The sequence below is a fragment of the Elaeis guineensis genome, chromosome 2 (genome assembly GCF_000442705.2).
Source record: "Elaeis guineensis isolate ETL-2024a chromosome 2, EG11, whole genome shotgun sequence".
Classification (NCBI taxonomy): domain Eukaryota; kingdom Viridiplantae; phylum Streptophyta; class Magnoliopsida; order Arecales; family Arecaceae; genus Elaeis; species Elaeis guineensis.
This window is the reverse complement of record NC_025994.2, coordinates 22,868,368-22,889,745: the sequence shown is the minus strand read 5'-3', so window position 1 is coordinate 22,889,745 and position 21,378 is coordinate 22,868,368. Positions and strand designations below refer to the sequence as shown.

General features: G+C 37.9%; 2 protein-coding genes across 2 annotated transcripts in view; both read right to left on the bottom strand.

Moving 5' to 3' along the window:
* Window positions 1-18,952, bottom strand: part of LOC105037619 (uncharacterized) — a 34,521-nt gene extending 15,569 nt beyond the window's left edge. The window contains exons 1-2 of the mRNA XM_073251710.1: window positions 18,672-18,952; window positions 18,499-18,565 (exon numbers count right to left, since the gene is read on the bottom strand). Of these exons, the coding sequence (XP_073107811.1) occupies window positions 18,499-18,565; window positions 18,672-18,872 (268 nt within the window). The 5' untranslated portion in view covers window positions 18,873-18,952. The remainder of the gene's footprint in view (window positions 1-18,498; window positions 18,566-18,671) is intronic.
* A 1,363-nt stretch (window positions 18,953-20,315) lies between these two features.
* On the bottom strand, window positions 20,316-21,126 carry LOC105034006 (uncharacterized). Its single transcript, XM_010909026.4, has one exon. It carries the CDS (start codon window positions 20,910-20,912, stop codon window positions 20,541-20,543), a length of 372 nt encoding a protein of 123 aa, XP_010907328.1. The 5' UTR covers window positions 20,913-21,126; the 3' UTR covers window positions 20,316-20,540.
* Window positions 21,127-21,378: the final 252 nt, after the last annotated feature.

The following is a 21,378-nucleotide window of genomic DNA, read 5'->3' as shown; positions in this document are numbered from 1 at the left end:
TGAAGCAAGAAGAATCTTTTGAAAGATTAATGGCAGGAAAGCAAATGAGAAAGAATGAGTTGCTGTTCTCAAACACCCTTAACAATAATTTTGTTTTAGTTAAAAAAAAATATCAGTACCTCAAGGGCGTAATATAATCTAAAGGTTGCTCATAAGACTTTGATCAAAACATTGAAACAGCCGATTTGCGAAGTGTAATAATGCATGTTGTATTCCGTATGCATAGAATTTAAACTGTACCATCCTACCAATAGTAAAGTGCATCATGAGAACAAACCTCATGGGAATGAAAATAATTATAGCAGAAATTAGAAACTATTACACAAGGTTCGCCATCTTGGCAGGCACTATGGTATGGTAAGGTTCAGTTTGCTGAGTATCGGTATGGTACCACATACTGGTTCAGTACTGGTACATGATGGTACACCCAGTATGGGAAACCTGGCTATTGCACAATCTGTGTTAGGTAATTAATTCAATTTTCATGATAAAGCAAAGCTACTTCACCTCCAATAGCTCAAAAATTCATTATAAGATTTTTTTAAGACTACATGAGCTCTGGGATATGAATAAAACCAAAACACTATACATGTACATGAAAGCCAATCACCATAAATATCTGCAAGAGACGTGCAAACACATTCAATTAATCTAAAGTCACAGGAGTTTGACAAAATACCATCAACTGCAAAACGAGCCAATCTGGATGCTCCCATTCTTTTAAACAAGGATCCTTGACAAGCAAAAGTGAGATGGACTGTTGCAGCAGATTATCGCCTGTCATTTTATCAGTTTAGGTTGGTAAAAATTCAGGTTTAAGAAAATGAGATTAATATGTCAGTAATGATGCATCCCTTACCCATGTAAGGAAAGAATGGTAGCAACACTGATGCAGTTCCTATGAAGATGAGTTTCAACAACAACCCACTTTCCTCTCAGCATCTTCCTCAAGCGAGATATCATCTATAAAGTAGATCAATGCAGTCAGTTATGCACCAGGCCACCTCATTATCTTCAAGTAATTAGCAATTTAAGAACATACATGTGTCAATAATCCAATTTTTTCTTAAAAAAAAAAAACGAAGTAGCTGACAGATTACCCAACAGAAATATACTAGAAATGACTCAGCTTTCATGTTCACAATTTTAATGAACTTCCTGATAATATGATCAACTTTAGTGCTCAAAAAAAATTGTCTATGAAAAAAGAAACGACGCCATGGCATGAAAGGAATATGCCTACAAGCCAATCGAAATTTATATTTTGATGGATTTTCCTTGTAATCTTCCAGACTCATGTATTGACTCTTTAAATAATAAAAGTATTTTCATCATATGCTGCATCTTACTTTTGTAACGATTATGATGAACTCATAAATCAGGATAATGGGTTTAGGTTATGATGAGATCATACCTATGAGACCTAAAATCCTAAAAACCCTGATTTAGAATATTCCTAATCATAGGAGCATTGAGAAGAAAATCAATGTTCCGGATAGACTAGCACTTCCTATGTATGCTCGATGGAGAGGGTGCTGATCTCATATGCCACTTGTGTGAGACACTAATACAAGAAAGTGGGTGCTTATTAGAGAATGAGTTTACTGAATTGATCCGACTTAAGAACATCTTATGGAATTTACTTACCGTCAAAGATGTTTTCTTATAGTGGGAGTTGTGCATATAATCCTTTGATCTGAGACTACCATAGAACCTTACATACATGAATCCATATTTTTTTGTTTATATTAATTCATGACTTAGTCATGTACGGGGTGTCTGGATATGGTAAAATGTGTATGGAGGTTGTGAGTAGGTCAACATGGAATCGATCACTTCTGATAAGAGGAGATCGCATCCTACTTGCTCTGATCGATTGATGATTCAGAAAGCCTTTGATCAAAGCAGAATGAAAATTAGAAAGAGTTTCTAATATTTCATTAATTGAATCATCATATAAGATTGAGAGAAATATGAGTATGATATTGGATTGGACATCATTCCATATCCGGAGTCATATTCGGAGTGCAGGGAGATCGCAGGATCAAATTGCACGGTACTTTCTACTGAAAGGGTATTTTTGGTATTTTTACTAAAATTTCATATTTTTCAAGTAGACATGATACATTGCTAGATGTCAATCTTATCTTGTAGTTTGATCGAATTAAAGAGTTTAATTCAATCGCCAATTAGAAAGTATTCTAATTGTTGAAATCGGATTAGTTCGATTGGATCTAGATCGATTAGATTAAATTCTAATCAAATCAAATCGACTTGCACTCAGACCCATTGCTGGCTAGATGTGGAACCAATGGATCACACAAAAAAAATTGATCAGGGGTCTAATTGGATTAGATCATATTTGCAAACTTGACATGCTAGCACATGTTGCAAAAACTAGCTCCCTGTTTCGAATCGGGCTCGAAATTGATTCCAGATTGGGCTAATTAAGGCCAAATTAATTCAAACCAATTTTGGGTTTGAGTTGGGTCGGCCCTTAGCTATATGTACCAAAAATTTGGAGCCAGAAAACAAATCTCCATAAGTCAAGAATTTTCTTGTGCGTGGGTGCAGTTTTTGTATGCAGAAACAGCTTTCACGTCCCATGAGATGGGACACCTCATCCTCGAGCTTATCAATGTTCCACGATAAATAAATTTTTGGGTGATTCCTAACTTATTTTGAGCATAAAGAATTTTTTTGAAGTTAAAATTCCTTCAGGTTTAAACGTGAAAATTCGTCGAAGTTGGAAATCCTGTCAGTCTGATCCATGCGCCTGACCAAGAGTCCAACTTGTGAAGGACTCTAACCATTTGTCATGCCACTTCTTAATCTGAGATTTTTTCCACGCCATTCTGATGTTAGCACCTTCATTTTTGGCCATTGGATGGATAAAATTGCGCTGATGGGTGGTGGAGAAAAATTATGCCATAGGAAGCTGCGCAACGCATCGAAGAATCATCGAGAAAAATGTTCCAAGAGTCCTGCGCGAAGCGTCTCTTGATTTTTTTCGATTATTACATGTGTCAAAATCTTCCAGATGGGCATGAAATTCATCAGAAGTGTGAGATTTTCTGATGGATGTGAGATGGCACGTGGAAGGGGCGCGAATAATTCTCGAAGACAACCCGTCGCTAAGTATTTAAGGGGGGTGCGCCGGGGATTGGATTAATTCAGATTTTTAATTTCTCCTTTCTTTCTAACATCTCTCCTTATTGTCCAATTAGTCCCTTCTCTTGTTAGGACAAGTTCAAAATAGTAAGGACAAGTCCGATTTAGGACAAGAGTCTAGGAAGAGAATTAAGGAAGACAAGGAGAGAAAAAAGGTAGAATAGGAAGGCTAGGAGAAGAGGAAGAGGATCTTGAGGTCCTGATGTCCAAAAAATTCTCAGAATGAGAATTTTGGAGAATCATCTCAAAGATTGGTGTCCTGATCATAGCCCTGTGTGGATCACCGTTGGAGGGACGAACAATTGGACGCCTGGTGGAGGTTCTGTCGGAATTTGGATTAAGCACCGCAGGTATTCTTCTATAGCTTAAATTTAATTTTGAATTTATGTTATATATAATTGTTAATCATCAAGGAGATGTTGGTTTAAAGATTTTATATTTAGAATTTCTTAATTTAAATTTTGAAATCTATTATGCTTCCGCTGTGCATGCCCACCCTAAAATCCTACAGTGGTATCAGAGCCGGCCTTGTTTGGTTCAATCTATATACATAATGTTTATGTGATGCATAGTATGATTTATACTATAAAATGATTTATGTCTTCTATTATGCTTTCATATGATAATATGAAATGATGCATATATGATTCACCACTTCATCATCCTGACATAAGGTTGTCCTAGCATAACGGGATTATGCTGCAAGGTTGTCCTAAGATGATGAATGTTCATATGTTACACTTGTACATATAGAATGTTTTAATGCTGATACATAAATTGGATTATATAGTTAGAATGTGTATGAGACCAAATAAAAGCCTCATTAAAAATTATATTAAGTGGTAGTAATATGCAACTATGGATTACCAATTCTTGATCAATTGATCAATTGGTGTCTAGGAAAGTGCTATAGTGGTTCTTTAATTGGTTTCGTTGTCAACCTGGTCAATTTATTGGTGTCTAAGGAAAGCAATGGAGGGACCCCCACCTTACTTGGCCAATTTGATTAAGCGGTCTTGATATTGAAAACACTACTAAGGGCCTTCCTTCATGCTAGATTAATGTTACATCATGAACTATGACTAGTTTGTTGTGTTAACACAAGACTTGTTATAAGGATTGATATAACATAATCCTGGTGCATAGAAGATGCTTACGGCAATTTTGAATGTACTGCTTTGTTGTATTAACACAAGGACAGTTATATTAGAATTTGACTGTATTGAAATGAAGGGTCTAACTTAACTAAAACATTATAGCTTGTTATGTTAACACAAGGCTAATAATGTCTTAAAGGCTAAGATATGATATTGGGAATTGCATGAGATGCAATTGGAAAGAATTTTCTACCTATGAACTCATAAGGTTTATTGTGTTAACACAAGATCATTATAGGAATTAGGGTCTCAATCCCACTAAGATAAATATGAAATATGTCTCGTTCATCATAGTTGAGGGTTATGATAAAATAGTGGGAGGCACAATTAAATCTAAAGACCTTATTTAATTGTATGAGTCAACATGAGTTGTTTGCTTATATAATGTTCTTTAATTATTGTAGATTAAATTCTACAAATGGCATCTTCACTATCATTGCGAGGAATTTAGATTTCAACAAATTGACCGGTCCAATTATGTGGACTGGTTGAGGAATTTAAAGATCGTACTCACTCAGGAGCTCTCCTATATTCTTGACATCCTCGAACCATAAGAGGTTGGGGATGATGTCATAGAGGAGGAGGTATCCACATACAGGATGTGGAAGAATGACAGTTTGACAGTCAAGTGTATCATACTGGCCTCCATGAGCAATGAGTTGCAGAGACAGCATGAGAGTATGGATACTCAATCCATACTTCTCAATCTTAAAGAGTTGTATGGAAAACAGAGTAGGACTGCTAGATATGAGATATCTAAGCAGTTATTCATGCTAAAATAACTGAGGGATTATCTGTACAAGATCATATCCTAAAGGTCATTGATCTGATTACTAAATTGGATCAACTAGATTTTATGATGGATGGAGAATTAAGTCAGGATTTGATCCTGCAATCTCTCTCCGAGTCATTCACTCAATTTGTCGTGAATTATTACATGAACAAACTGAATACCTCTTGCCTAAGCTGTTGAATATGCTTAAGACAGCTGAGAGCCATATTAAAAAAGAAAAAGCTCCACTTTTTGTGGGTAAAACCTCTAAGAAAAATCAGGTTTTAAGGATTTAAAGAAAGCACTGAATCCTAAGGGTGGCAAGATGAAGAAGAAGGAAAAAAAATCTCAAAACAGGGTACCTACTTTCACTGCGACAAGGCAGGACACTGGAAAAAGAATTACAAGTTATATCTTGCAACTGTAAAGGCTGGTGAAGCGACGGACCAAAAGGTATATACGAGATACATACAATTTTGTCATTAAGTTCTTCCAATTCAGACTCTTGGGTATTGGATATCGCCTACGGTTCTCATATCTGCAAATCGTTGCAGGGGCTGCAGAATATTAGAGTGCTGAAGAAGGATGATTTCGAGCTCTACGACACTGGAAGAGAGTCCATCCAAGCAGAGGCTGTGGGGACATATATATTAAAGTTACCTTCTGGAAAGATCTTAAAGCTAGAAAACTGTTATTATATGCCTAAGATCATTAAAAATATTATTTCTGTATCATTGCTTTTGCAACAAGATTATAAAATAAATGGAAAGAGCAATAGTTGCTCAATTTCTTTTTCTAATAAAATTTTTTGCCATGGTATTATTAATAATGATCTTCTGATTCTATCTAATAACAATGTTTTTATATTGATGAAAGTAAAAAGCGACAGAGAGAAGAGTTGAATAATACTTTACTTTGGCATTGTCGACTTGGTCATATAAGTGAGACAAGATTAACAAGTTATACAAAGAAGAGTTCTTTGATCCTTATGATTATGAATTATTAGGTACTTGTGAATCTTGTCTTATGGGAAAAATGATTAAGACTCCATTTGTGGACATGGAGAAAGGATGAGTTATTTGGACTTATACGACTGATGTATGTGGTCCTACGACAACAGAAGCTAGAGGAGGATACTCTTATTTTATAACGTTCATTGATGATTTATCTAGGTTTGGATATGTATATCTTATGAAACACAAATCCGAAGCCTTTAATAAATTTAAAGAGTATCAAAGTATGGTCGAGAAACAAACTGGAAAAAATATTAAAATCTTTCAATCTGATCGAGGAGGAGAATACTTATCAAATGAGTTTATAGATCATCTTAAAGAAAATAAAATTCTCTCAGAATGGATCCCTCCCTATACACTACGGCTAAATGGTGTAGCAGAAAGGAGGAATCGCACTTTATCAGTTATGATGCGGTCCATGATGTGTCTTATAGATTTGCCTAATTCCTTCTGAGAACATGTCCTAAAAACTGTTGTCTATATTCTGAACAGAGTACCTTCAAAATCTATGCCAAGCACTCCATATGAGATATGGAGAGGAAAGAAGCCTAATCTTAAGTATCTTAAGATATGGGACTGTCCAGCTTATATTAAAAAAAATTTTGGACATAAGCTGCGTGCTAAGACAGATAAATGCTTACTTGTAGACTATCCTAAAAAGAGTATAGGATATCTCTTTTACCATCCTACTGAACATAAGGTGTTTGTCAGTAAATATGCCACTTTTATGAAAAAAATTTATCCTAAAAAAAGACAGTAGAAAAAAACTTAAACTTGGAGAAGTTCAAGATCTACATATGCAAGCACAAGATGATCCTCAATCAAAAATATCTATTAATGAAGTACAATCATAAAATATACCTCCTCTCCGAAAGTCGGATAGAGTGCGGAATGTACCAATAAGGTATGAGTTCATTATTGAGAATAATGAAGCTCACATCATTGAGAATGATGAACCTTTGACCTATACGGAAGTCATCATGAGTAGGGACTCATATAAATGGCTAGAGGCTATGAAATCCGAAATGGACTCCATGTACTCCAACCAAGTATGGACTTTGGTTGATGCACCAGAGGGTGTGACCCCTATTGGATGCAAATGGCTCTATAAAAAAAAGATTAGAGCAGATGGCCAAGTTGAAACTTATAAAGCTAGATTGGTAGCTAAAGATTTCAGGCAAAAATAGAATATTGATTATGATGAAATATTTTCACCTGTTGCCATGCTCAAATCTATATGGATTATGCTTGCAATAGCAGCATACCATGATTATGAGATTTGGCAAATGGATGTGAAGACCGTCTTCCTTAATGGTTATCTTAAGGAAGAGGTTTACATGTCTCAGCCAGAAAGATTTGTCTCAAAAGGGAAAGTAAATCAGGTATGCAAGCTTAAGAAATCTATTTATAGATTAAAGCAGGCCTCGAGGAGTTGGAACATCCGATTTGATGTTACAGTCAAAGAATTTGACTTTATCAAAAATGTGGATGAACCTTGTGTATACAAGAAGACTAATGGGAGTGCCATTGTCTTCTTATTTTTATGTGTGGATGACATACTTCTTATTGAGAATGATATCCCAATGTTACAATCGGTCAAGACATGGCTATTAAGTAAGTTTTTCATGAAGGATTTGGGTGAAGCATCCTATATACTAGGTATAAAGATCTATAGGGATAAATCTAAAAAGATGTTAGGCTTGTCCCAATCCAGGTACATAAACTTAGTGCTAAAGAGGTTTACCATGGATGAAAGTAAAAGAGGTTACTTACCCATGAGTCAAGGCATACATCTCTCTAAAAAGATGTCTCCTAAAACACCGGAAGAGAGAAATAGAATGAGTTCTATTCTTTATGCTTCGACAGTAGAGTTGATCATGTATGCTATACTATATACTAAGCCTGATGTTGCCTATGCCTTAGGCATAGTTAGTAGATTTCAGGCTGATCTAGGAGAGGATCATTGAAAAATAGTGACAAATATTCTTAAGTATCTGAGAAGGACTAAAGATATTTTTCTGGTATATGGAGGATCTGATCTAAAACTAGAAGGTTATTCTGACTCTAGTTTTCAATCAGATCCTGATAATAGCAAATCCACTTCAGAGTATGTCTTTACTCTTAATGGTGGAGCTGTTAGTTGGAAAAGTTTCAAGCAGCAGACTGTACCTGACTCAGCCACTGAGGCAGAATATATAGCTGCAAGTGAAGCCGCTAAGGAAGTTCATCACTGAATTGGGTGTCGTTCCTGAGATTAAGAATCCAATACCATTTTACTGTGATAATACTGAAGCAGTTGCTTAAGCAAAGGAACCAAGGTCTCATCATAAATTCAAGCATATTCTAAGACGCTTCCATCTCATTGTGAAATTTTCGAAAGATAAGATATTATATTGAACGAGTAGAAACAAAGAATAACATAGCAGACCCATTCATTAAGGCTCTACCACAGCAGCAATTCGATCGCCATCTCAATTGTATGGGGATAAAATATAAGGACGATTGGCTTTAGTGCAAGTGGGAGATTGAAAGGAATATGCCTACAAGCCAATCGAAATTTGTATCTTGATGGATTTTTCTTATAATCTTCCAAACTCATGTATTGACTCTTTAAATAATAAAAGATATTTTTCATCATATACGGCATCTTACTTTTGTAATGATTATGATGAACTCCATAAATCAGGATAATGAATTTAGGGTTATGATGAGATCATACCTATGAGATCTAAAATCCTAAAAATCCTGATTTAGAATATTCTAATCATAGGAGCACTGAAAAGGGGATCACTGTTTCGGATAGACTAGTACTTCCTATGTATGCTCGATGGAGAGGGTGGCTGATCTCATATGCCACTTGTGTGAGACACTAATACAAGAAAGTGGGTGCTCATTAGAGAATGAGTTCACTGAATTGATCCGACTTAAGAAACATCTTATGAAATTTACTTACCTGTCAAAAGATGTTTTCTTATAATAAGAGTTGTGCATATAATCTTTTGACCTGAGACTATCATAGAACTTTATATACATGAATCCATATTTTTTGGTTCATACTCATTCATAACTTAGTCATGTACGGGGTTTCTGGATATGGTAGAATGTGTATGGAGGTTGTGAGTAGGTCAACATAGAATCGATCACTCCTGGTAAAAGGAGATCGCATCCTACTTACTCTGATCGATTAATGATTCAGAAGCCTTTGATCAAAGCAGAATGAAAATTAGAAAGAGTTTCTAATATTTCATTAATTGAATCATCATATAAGATTGAGAGAAATATGAGTATGATATTGGATTTGATATTATTCCATATCCGGAGTCATATTCGGGGTGCAGGGAGATCGCAGGATCAAATTGCACGGTAACTTTTTACTAAAGATATTTTTGATATTTTCACTAAAATTCCATATCTTTCAGGTAGACATGATACATTGCTAGATGTCAATCTTGTCTTGTGGATTTGATCAAATTAAAAAATTTAATTCAATCGCCATTTAGAAAGTGTTCTAATTGTTGAAATCGGATTAGTTCAATTGGATCAAGATCGGTTAGATTAAATTCTAATCAAATCAAATCAACTTGCACTCGATCCATTGCCGGCTAGATGTGAAATCCAATGGATCACACACAAAGAAAATTGATCAGGGGTCTAATTGGATTAGATCATATTTGCAAAATTGACATGCTACACATGTTGCAAAAACTAGCTCCCTGTTTTGAATTGGATTCGAAATTGATTCCAGATTGGACTAATTAAGGCCAAATTAATTCAAACCAATTTTGGGTTTGAGTTGGGTCGGCCCTTAGCTATATGTACCAAAAAATTTGGAGCCAGAAAACCAAGTCTCCACGAGTCAAAATTTTTCTTGTGCGTGGGTGCAATTTTTGTGCGCAGAAACAGCTTTCACATCCCATGAGATGAGACACCTCATCCTCGAGTTATCCAATGTTCCACGATGAAATAAATTTTTGGATGATTCCTAACTTAATTTTGAGCATAAAAATTTTTTTTGAAGTTAAAATTCCTTCTGGTTTAAACGTGAAAATTCATCGAAGTTGGAAATTCTATCAATCTGATCCTACGCCTGACCAAGAGTCCAACTTGTGAAGGACTCTAATCCATTTGTCATGCCACTTCTTAATCTGAGATTTTTTCCACGCCATTCTGATATTAGCACCTTCATTTTTGGCCATTGGATGGATAAAATTACGCTGATGGGTGGTGGAGAAAAATTATGCATAGGAAGCTGCGCGACGCATCGGAGAATCATTGAGAAAAATATTCGAAGAGTCCTACGCAAATTGTCTCTTGAATTTTTTTTCGATGATTGCCATGTGTCAAAATCTTCTAGATGGGCATGAGAATTCATCAGGAGGCGTGAGATTTTCTGATGGATGCAAGATGGCGCATGGAAGGGAGCGAATAATTCCCGAAGACAACCCATCGCTAAGTATTTAAAGGGGGGTGCACCGGGGGATTGGATTAATTCAGATTTTCAATTTTTCTTTCTTTCTAAATCCTTTCCCTATTATCCAATTAATCCCTTCCTTCTCTTGTTAGGACAAGTCCAATTTTAGGACAAGAGTCTAGGAAGAGAATTAAGGAAGACAAGGAGAGAAGAAAGGTAGGGATAGGAAGGCTAGAAGAAGAGGAAGAGGGTCTTGAGGTCCTGGTGTCCAAAAAATTCTCAGAGTGAGAATTTTGGAGGAATCATCTCAAAGAGTTGGTGTCCTGATCATAGCCCTGTGTGGATCACCGTTGGAGGGCGAACAATTGGGCGTCTGGTGGAGGTTCTGCCGGAATTTGAATTAAACGCTGCAGGTATTCTTCTATAGCTTGAATTTAATTTTGAATTTATGTTATATATAATTGTTAATAATCAAGGAATGCTGGTTTAAGGATTTTATATTTAGAATTTCTTAATTTAAATTTTGAAATTCATTATACTTCCACTGTGCATGCCCACCCTAAAACCCTACATGGCACATGACTAATTTGTCTTTTTATTGTTGTTTAGTTTCTGTTTATTCATATTTTGGATTTTTAATAGCCAAAAGATTCATTTCACTTAATACCAAAGAGTATCAGTAAGAAGATAATGCCATGTTTGCCAAATAGTAAATGAGAAAGAATGCGATGGGCCCTCACCTCCATGGATAAGATGGTCTCTGCAAAATGTTCTTCTAACATTGGCCTTGTTGTGTGAACACAGATAATAACTTTTGTTTCAGGATTACTGGAAAACAGTCCATGTAACCTTTCAAAACCATAAACATTTACTACAGCAGATTCAGCCAAGTGATGTAGGCAATGGATTGGCTCTCAAGGAAACTTTGCTGCAAAATTCTCACAGCCAACGGAAATTTCCATAAGTGAAAATTTTCCCCTCTTCACAACTAGAAACCATGACAATCTAGCATGTTACTGGAAAGTTCATGTTGGAAAGGGGTGTTATTAATACTTGAGATCCTTTGAAGGGTGAACTATAAGAACCCACATATTCCAAGAAAATGATCAAGTCCCAATAAATATATGTCTTTATTCACCAATTTGAGCACCCCACAAGAGGACCAAATGTTAACTCACATAAACCCGAAAGAAGACAAGCAATTGCACTAAGAACTCTGAACCTCTTTGGTGTCTTTTTGATGAATCATTTTCATTTTCTATCTATTCTTCCATTTGTCACAAGAGCATGCCAGAATACCTCCATATTTACTTGTGATGTCGAGATTAGAATACCTAATAAAAATGAATATTGGATCCAACTTTAAGTACTCTTCTAAACAATGTTGGCTATGCTGGAACCAAGGCCCATACCAGTGAGTCGGCGGCAGATTTGGTATGCCCCCATGCCGTTCCATGTCTGGACCGAACTGACCAGATGAGTGGGGGAGAGGGAGAACTGGAGAGGAAAAAAAAGAAAGAGGGGAGGATGAAGAGAACGAGAGGGAGAGCCAGAGAGGCTAGTGGTGGCCACCGAATGGCTGCAGAGGCTCCCGGATGATTGAAAAAATGGCAAAGAGGGAGAACTGAAAAGAAAAAGTAAGAGAGAGGAGGGGATGGAGAGAAGGGGGACGGAGGGAGAGGCTGAGGAGGCTGATCGTGGCTACGGGGGGCCCCCAGATGGTCGATCTTCCTCTTCTCCCTCCACCAAATTGAAACAGAGGTGACTCACTCTTGTTTTGATCATTTAATTTTTATTACCAACTAACAAGATTGCTGACTTCACTGTAGATCGGCAAAAAAAAAATCATGATCGAAACAAGGGTGAATGGCCCCTGTTTCCATCTAGTGGAGGGTAAGATGGAAGATCTGACCATCCGAGAGCCTCTGCAGCCCTCTAGCGCCACCGCCAGTCTCCCCACTATCTCCCTCTCCCTCCTCTCCTCTATCTCTATTTTCCTCTCTTTAGAGGAGAGCAAAGCTCCAGAGGCCTCCTCGACCGTTCCCTCTCCTTCTCATCCCCCTTTCTCTCTCTCTCTCTTCCTTTCTTTCCTTCTCCCTCCCACCGTCCTCGCTGTGCTCGTTTTGAATGCTGAAACCATCCCAGTCATCACCAGCACAGTTCGGGATGCCCTGAACTGGATGCAACCTGCTTCTAAAAATCAAGAGTCTCCCTTCATTCCAACTTTGGCCAAAGGGACACTATAGCTAAACCATCAAGATTCAAATATTTGATCCACAACCAGCACTATATAATTCTTGCTCCTCTCATATTCTCATCCCCTTCTCATTCACCAGATGAGTTAGCTTTATTTCTTGCATTTCTTTTTTCTAAAACTTTTTCAAAATCTTTCACATCTTAACCAAGAGTTATGTTTTCAAAGTCTTACTCCCCATAACAACACCATCTAACTTCTTTAATGGTCAGCAGTGATTTATGCCATGTATATTATGTCTCTCCTATTCCAAACATTCCCCAAATAGGGCAAAAGCTGGTGCTCTATCCATCTTACCTGTCTTATTACAGATGAAGCTATAAAATGCTGATAACATCCTTTCTCTCTGCAAATGCTGTAGAAAGATTTTGCTTGATGCAGCATTCTGAGCATGGTTATGGGTTCCCAGTTTCACTGTGGGTCAACCATGGGTCAAGTGGCTCCATACATTTTCTCCTTCTCAAATCCCAAACCAACACCACATATCTTTCTCCTTGTAAACTCTGAATTCGACCAGTATTTGTCCAAACCATTAAGATCTATCTCCTTGGAATTGGAGGCTCCACCTCATTCCAAATTTAGAAGAAATAGAGAAATAAAAGAAAGGAGGCCGATCTTGCTGGTTGGGCAGTCAAAACACACAAGAATAAGAGGAAGAGGAGAAGTTAGATATGGTTGCTCCATCTAGAATCTCCCCATGTTTGGTCAAATCATCATCTAATCCCACAAGATTTGTCTATGATGCCCTTTGTTCCTACAGATCGAGCTATGATGGCTCTACTCCTGCCTGATTTGGTTTGTGCCCATTGGCTATTATGCTGTAGCCTGGGAGTTGGGGGGGCTGATCAAAGGTGAAAAATCTAGGACCAAAAGACCCACATGGTTGGCTTCTTCTCCCCCACTGGTGATGTGCAAATAATTATGATGAGCAGAAGTGGTCAAACTGTCAAAGAGATCGCAATTTGCAAAACTTCTGTCTATGGCTCTCTTTCCTTTTCCCTTTCTTATGTGTTCCACCCTTAGCAGATTGATATTGGTTTGAGAAGATGATTCCAGTAATTGAACCGCTTGAATCACTAGGTTTTATGAAACTTCTAGGTTTTTGGTTAATCCAACCAATAATTAATGTCAAGTGGAGGGTCAAGGGGTCAACCCGATAGACCTACCTGGGTTTTAAAAGACTGCAGGAAAGAACTACATATTTTATTTTCTTTCAAGTAATGAGGTATGTTTATACTATTCACGTATGTTTACATTATTCATGCCCTACCAGACCTATGTTTCCTTGAACCAGAGTTAAGTTCCCCCCTGAGTCCTCTTTCCACTTCCATGCATAGGAAAATTATTCTCCTAGCCTGCTTGGACCCTACTTCCATGTATCTCAGGACTAAATTGGGAAAAAAAAAAAAAAGGACACTCTTTGTTGGATTTTAGGCTATACAATCAAATCTGATCTGGTGGCCACATAGCTTGCTTTCTCCCAATTTCCAACACAATGAGACTTTTCTCTATGCTTGTATGAGTGCCTACTCTAAAATTTGAGTTATTTTTGACCAAGGATCATCAAACCATCTCGAACCAAACCAATTGGTTACCATGATTGTTCAGCCATTGATGTAGTTCCCAAACTGAACTATTTTATTAAAAAAATCCCCTCCTGGCTCTCGATCCTCTCCCTCTCTCTTGATTATTCTCTCCCCCTCTCCTGATCTCCTAATTCTACTCCCTCCCTCTCAATTGTCCTCTCTTAACCTTCACCTCCTCTCTTCCCTCTCTCGATGCTCTTTGATGATGACAAGACGATGATAGCTTTGCAATGACAAAACTGGATAGGATTAGGGTTCTGCAATGACAAGGACAACATGGCTAGGGTTTGTCATAGCTACCAACAACGTATGCCTCTCTCTCTCTCTCCCTCCCTCTCCTTCTCCCTCTCCCTCCTAGTTCCAGTACATGTCATCTCAACACAGTACAAATAGAGACTATATTGAACTAGTCGTTGGCTGGTATGACCCCGATATTGATTCTCTTATACTCTTTATCATCAAAATTTATAGCACCAAATTGCCCTACTACCAAACTTTCCTACTCAAGTAAATGCCCAATATTAATAAGAAAATATGTCCCAAGTCCCAATGCTCCATTGTCTCCACCATACTCTATGTCGCCCCTTATTTGGCTATCCTCTCTTGGCCAACCTCCATAGCCAAATTTTCCTCAATGGAAGTGATTGGCGTTTGGGCATCCATGGCTCCAAAATCTATCTACTCAGTCCTTGGCATGGGAGCTAGATATTTTTCTTCAGACTCCTCCCTCTCCTTGTTGCCACCCTTGAAGCCAAAGTCCGTAAAACTGATACCAGGACCCGTACCGATCAACGGCTAGTTCAGCTTGATAAGAGGTGAGCCAAGTGATTTAGTCTAGTCAACAAATCAAGTTAAACCATTTTTTTCAATTATTATCTCGATATAGGTCGGTAAGCTTTGGTTCGGTATGGTACGTGAGAGGTATGCCTCCGTATGGATGGTTCGGGTGTGGTTTCAAAAAATAAGGCCGAACCGATCCAACCCCACACCAATTCATTTCAATATGAGGTGAATCGAGCAATTCAATCCGATTCAGCAAACCATGCCTAAAGCAACTATTTATAACATTTTTAAAAGTTCAATTATGTTTCTTATGTTAAAGGTTTGTTGTTCTATGAATACACTTGGAAACACAATTGCAAATTTTATGCTTTTCTGCATTATTTTTGAAATAAATTTGTTCAGCCAATGCATTATTCTCTATTTCAACTTATTATGCTTAAATAATGCTTGTAGAAAGCTAGGATAGCCATGGATTAAATATTGGAGTTAAGTCCAACTTACTTGAGAATTTTGAATTGGTGAAAACCAAGAATAAGTTGGAATTATATCAAATATGAAAGATGAGTCAAAAGAATGAAAGCGAAACTTTATAAAATTGGTAGAAAATTAGAAAAAAGATGGATTCTTTTCCAATACATTATGAATACAATTTCAGGTCTTATTTATTTTATTTTGCATTGTGCATATGTGTTATTTGCTTGTTTTTAATTTCACCAATTTCTCCATGTCTTAATATTATTCTCCTATGACAATTTGGCAGAGGCCACCTCTCCAAAAGATTTAGATTTATATGCAGGTATATCATTGTTAACATTAAAATGTGATGGATTTGTATTGTTGTAAGAATACCAACTATCAAAGGTATTACTGTAGTTTTATACAAAGATAAGATATAGTTACAAAGCTATTGAGACACACTTCCTTATTTCAATTTCTTTAAGATGTCTTAATAGAGCTTCTACTGAGCGCGCCCCCCCCCCCCCCCCCACCATAAAAAACAAAGAATAATTATGCATTAAGCTATAATGGTACCCCCCCCCCAACACACACACCCACACCCACCCACCTAGATGACTATCCTAGCTTTACATGTGATCAGGTTTCCAACATTTCCTGTGCTATGACCTAGCTAGGTTAAATTAAAGCTAATGGACCATAATTTGCCCTCTTCCTTTTATCTGTCTTCTTGTTAGCTGATTACAAGGCAAGCAAGCAAAGGTCTCACATGCCTACTCCCTCTTCCTCTTAGAACATTCACATGTAATAAGAACATTTGGTTGAAGAGCTACCATTACGTCCAAGTCCTTTTAACTTAGACTCTCTGAATAGAAATTCCTTTAGTCATATAGAGTATATGAACCTACCATAATGCTTCCTCTGAACAAGTTCCATCTAAAAGATGGATAATAAGACCTTGTTGTTCCCCATTCAAAGTAATACCCACCAAACTCGCAATATATCGCTCAAAAAAGGTGGAGAAATTGGCCATAATGGCGGCATTTCATGATTAAATTGTGCCTTTTTCCTTTCAACATTTATAACATGAAATTAGTCAAGTAGGTTGACTTAAGCTAGTCCTTCAATATCTTCCCACCAAAGCTCCATATTGATATCAGCTATTGCATCGAGAAATGCATGGTCTATGGAAGATCCGAGTCTTCACTAAGATGAGTCCTTTGGAACACCCCCCCCCCAAGCCCGCCCAACCCCCCAATGCAACCTCACAGCCAAAGTAGCCACAAGCAAAAAAATGGTGGATTGATATGAAATGGTTGGTTATAAGGAAAAAAGAAATCGATAGGCATAATAAAGTAAGGAAAAAGCAGAGATTTCCTATGATTTAGTCCTTAATTATTTTATTTTAAATGGCTATTTGCAATCTCTAACTGTTAATTTGGTTGGTCTTAAGTTGGAAATGCACCATAGTGGTCCAAACTTCAATTCAAGAAAAAAGTACAAGTGGTATCAATTATCTTAAGCAAGAAGCCCTCCCCCTGGCACCCCACGCTTTCCACCCCGCCCCAACAAAACTTATGTAAGACGAGTAGGATTCAACCAAGAGAATAATGTTTCTAGCTAATTTCTTAGAAGAGTGCAGTTGCTAAATGTCGAGAAAGTGATAAAAGTAGGACTTGAGCCAAAATTCATTAGAAGACAGAATGAGTTGCTTCCACAAAGATGTTCGGTTGTTATAGAGCAACTACAATGGCTGAAACTTACTGTTTTGGTTCTATTTTCATCTTCAATTGTTCATCTAGTCATCATGAGTTATCCTCTTTGATTACTAGAATAAGAAGCCAAGATGGAATCCTAAAGTTTGCCAGGAGACTTGGTAGGCTCTTTCATATTGTAGCATATATAGTTTATTTCTTTGTCAAAAGGTGAGAAAAAAATAAAATTATTTGTCATCTTGACTGAAACAATTTTTTTTATTTTCACCGTTAAAGTTCCACCAATCAAGTTGAGTAATCATTACAAAAGAAAGTAAGTTCATGCAAATAATTTCAAAAACTAAAGCCTAATCAAGATTTTTGACCCATTTTGTCCAAATTAGACAAAAAAGCCACAACCTTGATGCCTCACAAACCTGATAGCAGCATCAATCTGCAGCAAAGCGGGAGTATAATGGCATCATAGTGGTAAGATCTATCATACAGAGAATGCATGTCAAGTCTTCATCAACATTTTAATTCAGACTAAACAATGCAAGAAGCTCCAAGCATCCAGCAGCATGATGAGAACTTGAAGCAAATCAAAAGCATGCTTTCAGAATGCAATAAAGAAATTATTCATCCCTTGGAGTGAATGGACTTGTAAAACAGTAAGACTGCTTAAGTCCCTCCAAGACCAAAAAATCAATGTGAATGTACGTACAACTTTTGAAAAATAAGACATCCAAGTCAAACGCATGATTTAATCCGGGGAATAATTATTTTATCCAAAGTCCCAGAAAGCCACAAAATGAAGTTTTGTAACTTGAGCAGTAAAATGCTAATACGGGAGGAACACATTAGGCTTGTAGTTGAGCGAAAAACATCAGTCCATTGATGACCTTTCTTACATGAGACGTGTTCTAATTACATACCAACTTCACACAAAGAAGCTAGTCTTTCCTAATACAACCTCGTTGTTTCCTTAAAGACGGCACAAGAGATGCTTGTCATTGAAAATTACACTAGTAAATAACAGAAACTATTCGCTGCGACACAACCTAGCAATAACATATCAAAATTCAAACGAGTACGTGAATTCGCAATACTAGCAATCATATGCAAAACGTTGCAGCATTGGGGCCATTCATTCAGCATCCCATTCAAATAGCAACCAAAGAACAAGAACAAATATAATTACCTCTTTCATTGATCGAAGAGAAGCGCCGCGATGAAGCAGTCGTGACATCACTTGTTCCGGCCAGTAGCTGCGGCAAAACATCAAACACTCAGGAAAATCTCGAAACACTGCTAAAATTATTAGTAAACAAACTGAAGGTATCTTTTCGCTAGGGTTTTGAATCTAGGGCTAACGGGCTTCTTGTTGTGGAATTGAAGAATAGAGGATCCAAGGACGTCGGAGCGCCACCGCGAGATCCCGGCAGAAGGCGGACGACGGTAGGGGCGGGGCGGCGGCGCCTCGGGAACGGCGGTGTTGGCCTCGTGAGGCTGGGAGATTAAGCCCCTGCGCCCCAAAGAGGGGAGACCTCGGAGCGAGAGCGAAAGCCTCCGCATACCGCCGTGCTGACGGACGAGAGACGGCACGGCGCGGCGTCCGCCTCGAACATTTGTTGCGCAGGGCTACAATTGGTGGGTCAGCCTTAGCTCGCCCGCTCGAAGCCTGACTGGGGCCGGAAGTCCAATTTTTTTGATCCATGGTTCGGGTCAGACTTGGGTTAGGAAGAAAGTGACCCATTTGGAAAATGCATCATGCTGCGTGAGTAATATATTTTCTAACAGATCCAATCTGTGTCCCAACCACATTAAAAAGGAGTGCTAGTCTAGCTTGTCCCAAAAACTCATGATTTTAAAATTCCTAAATCCTCCACCATGTTTTTTATTTAGGTTTTAACTAGCATATAAACCGCACGTTATATGGAATACGATTTTTTTTCTACTTTTTCTCATCATTTTTGAAATAAAATCTAATGACGTAAGAAATTATAATAAATAGAAAACTTCGCAACCTAAATTTCTATTGCATATGGAACAGTAAATTTTAATGACAGCTGAGAAGGAACTCCCGCCATTAATATTGATGTCAATATGGCGAATGAAGAACTCTATATATAAGCCAAGCATTTGTTCTGAAACTGCTACTATTAACATCAATCCCATTGGTATGAAATGAATAGGGTCAATGATTAGACCTCTACAGAAGTTTAACAACGGTAGAAGGTCTTTGGTAATGCCTCCCAACTTTCCTCAAGTACAAGAGAAATATGCCAAATTGCATTGTAGCTATCAATTCCAGCCGCATTGAATTGGTCCATTTCGGCTAAGAGCCAGTTGCATGCTTTAAATTACCGACAAAATATTGAATATTAGGCTCTCAGTGAGGGAAGAAATAACTTGCCCCTGTTTTGCAAATTAATCTATAATAGAAATGCAGGTTCTATTCTCATGTAGATCAGACTAGGTTAAAAAATGAAAACTGGCAGTGAAGTTATAGAGTAATTTTCTATGGTCTTAAACCTAGTTTGAAACGGGACGAGGGATGAGATAAGAGACTCATGCTGCCTCGTCCATATAAAAGACTCCTTAATTCCACCCATTTTCTCTGAGAAAAGTACTCAAAAGAATTACCAATAAAATTGGTAACTTCTCTGCTGCTTTGGGCTGGTTCTTCACTTCTTTTATTCCCCATTGCCCATATAATTTGCTGAAACAGTAACCAACAAGGCTTACCCCATCATACCAATGCATATGCTTCTGTCACCCAATTCAACCTTCTATGTGATTTGAGGAATTGCGGTGTTTGCAGGTTAGATTTTCCCATGCCCATGAAAACCTTTGATTTTGGATTGAATCCCATAACTCTATGCAATCTATGACACACTTTCGCCATTTCCATAAGAAGAAGAGAACATATAAATTCAGAAACAGACTAATGATTTAGCTCCCAAGGACAAATCTTCATTAGATCAGATCAATACAATTAAGGAACATATGAGGATAGTCATTCAAAACCCACCAGACCTGCAATATCTCTAAATAGGAAACAAGCACATTTATTTCGAAGGAAATTTGATTAGAGTCCTGAGGACCTCAAAAAGATCCACTGAGATCAATCCCTCTATACACAGACATCAGAAACACAGAAGAAAGTAGAAAAGAGCTAAGATTAGAAGGACTGAGCACCCCAATAAACTGATATCAATTCAATCTTAGAACTCTCTCAAATCAGATGAGGGAGACTGAAGTCTTATCCCCCACTTGTAATGTGCTCGCCGACCTGCCAAACTTCTTGGAAGAAACTCCTGAGTCGGATTTCGACATGTCTCCAGACCTCCTCCTAAGCATTTGCCTCATTCCATCAGCTACTCGGACCGCAGGATTGGATTTGAATTTCCTACAGAAGGACATATGTGCCTTCACAGCCTCCTCCACTCCATAAACCTTCCTCCTGCCTCTGCTCACTTCATCTCTCACAGCCTCGGAGCATAGCCCGCATAACCATATGCCATCAAAATTGGCCTTCACACCACTTATGTAATCCTGGGTGCAGTCCTCTCGCAGCCCGCAGCACTCGCACGTCGCAGACTCGACTTCCATGCTTGATATTGATGCCTTCACCCAGGGAACTTATGATCATGTGAGGTATGGTGTTGCAGCGGAAAAGGTGGCAGCAGTAGCGAAGGCCTAATAGGAGTTATGAATGTGTTTTTGATGGCAAGGAGAATGGTAGAACCGGTGTTGCAGATGAAGTGGCAGTAGAAGCTGTGGAGAATTAGAAGGAATGGAGTGGGCTTTTTGCTGGCATGGGAGAATGGTGAGCCTGGGGAGTGAATGCTTGGTTGGAGTTTTTATGGTTGGAGGGTTGGGAGGATATTTATTAAGAGAAATCATCCGCAGTTTGCTCCGGGTTCTAGGGGAAGGAAATGAGACAAGGTTAGTTGGGGCATCTCATGGTTGGCCTTTTGCTTAGATTTAATATTAAGATGATATGGTAATGGAAGGTGTCAGACTTGGACAATTGGGTTCTCTCTACTACCTAAATATCACTTATTTTGTTGTCCCT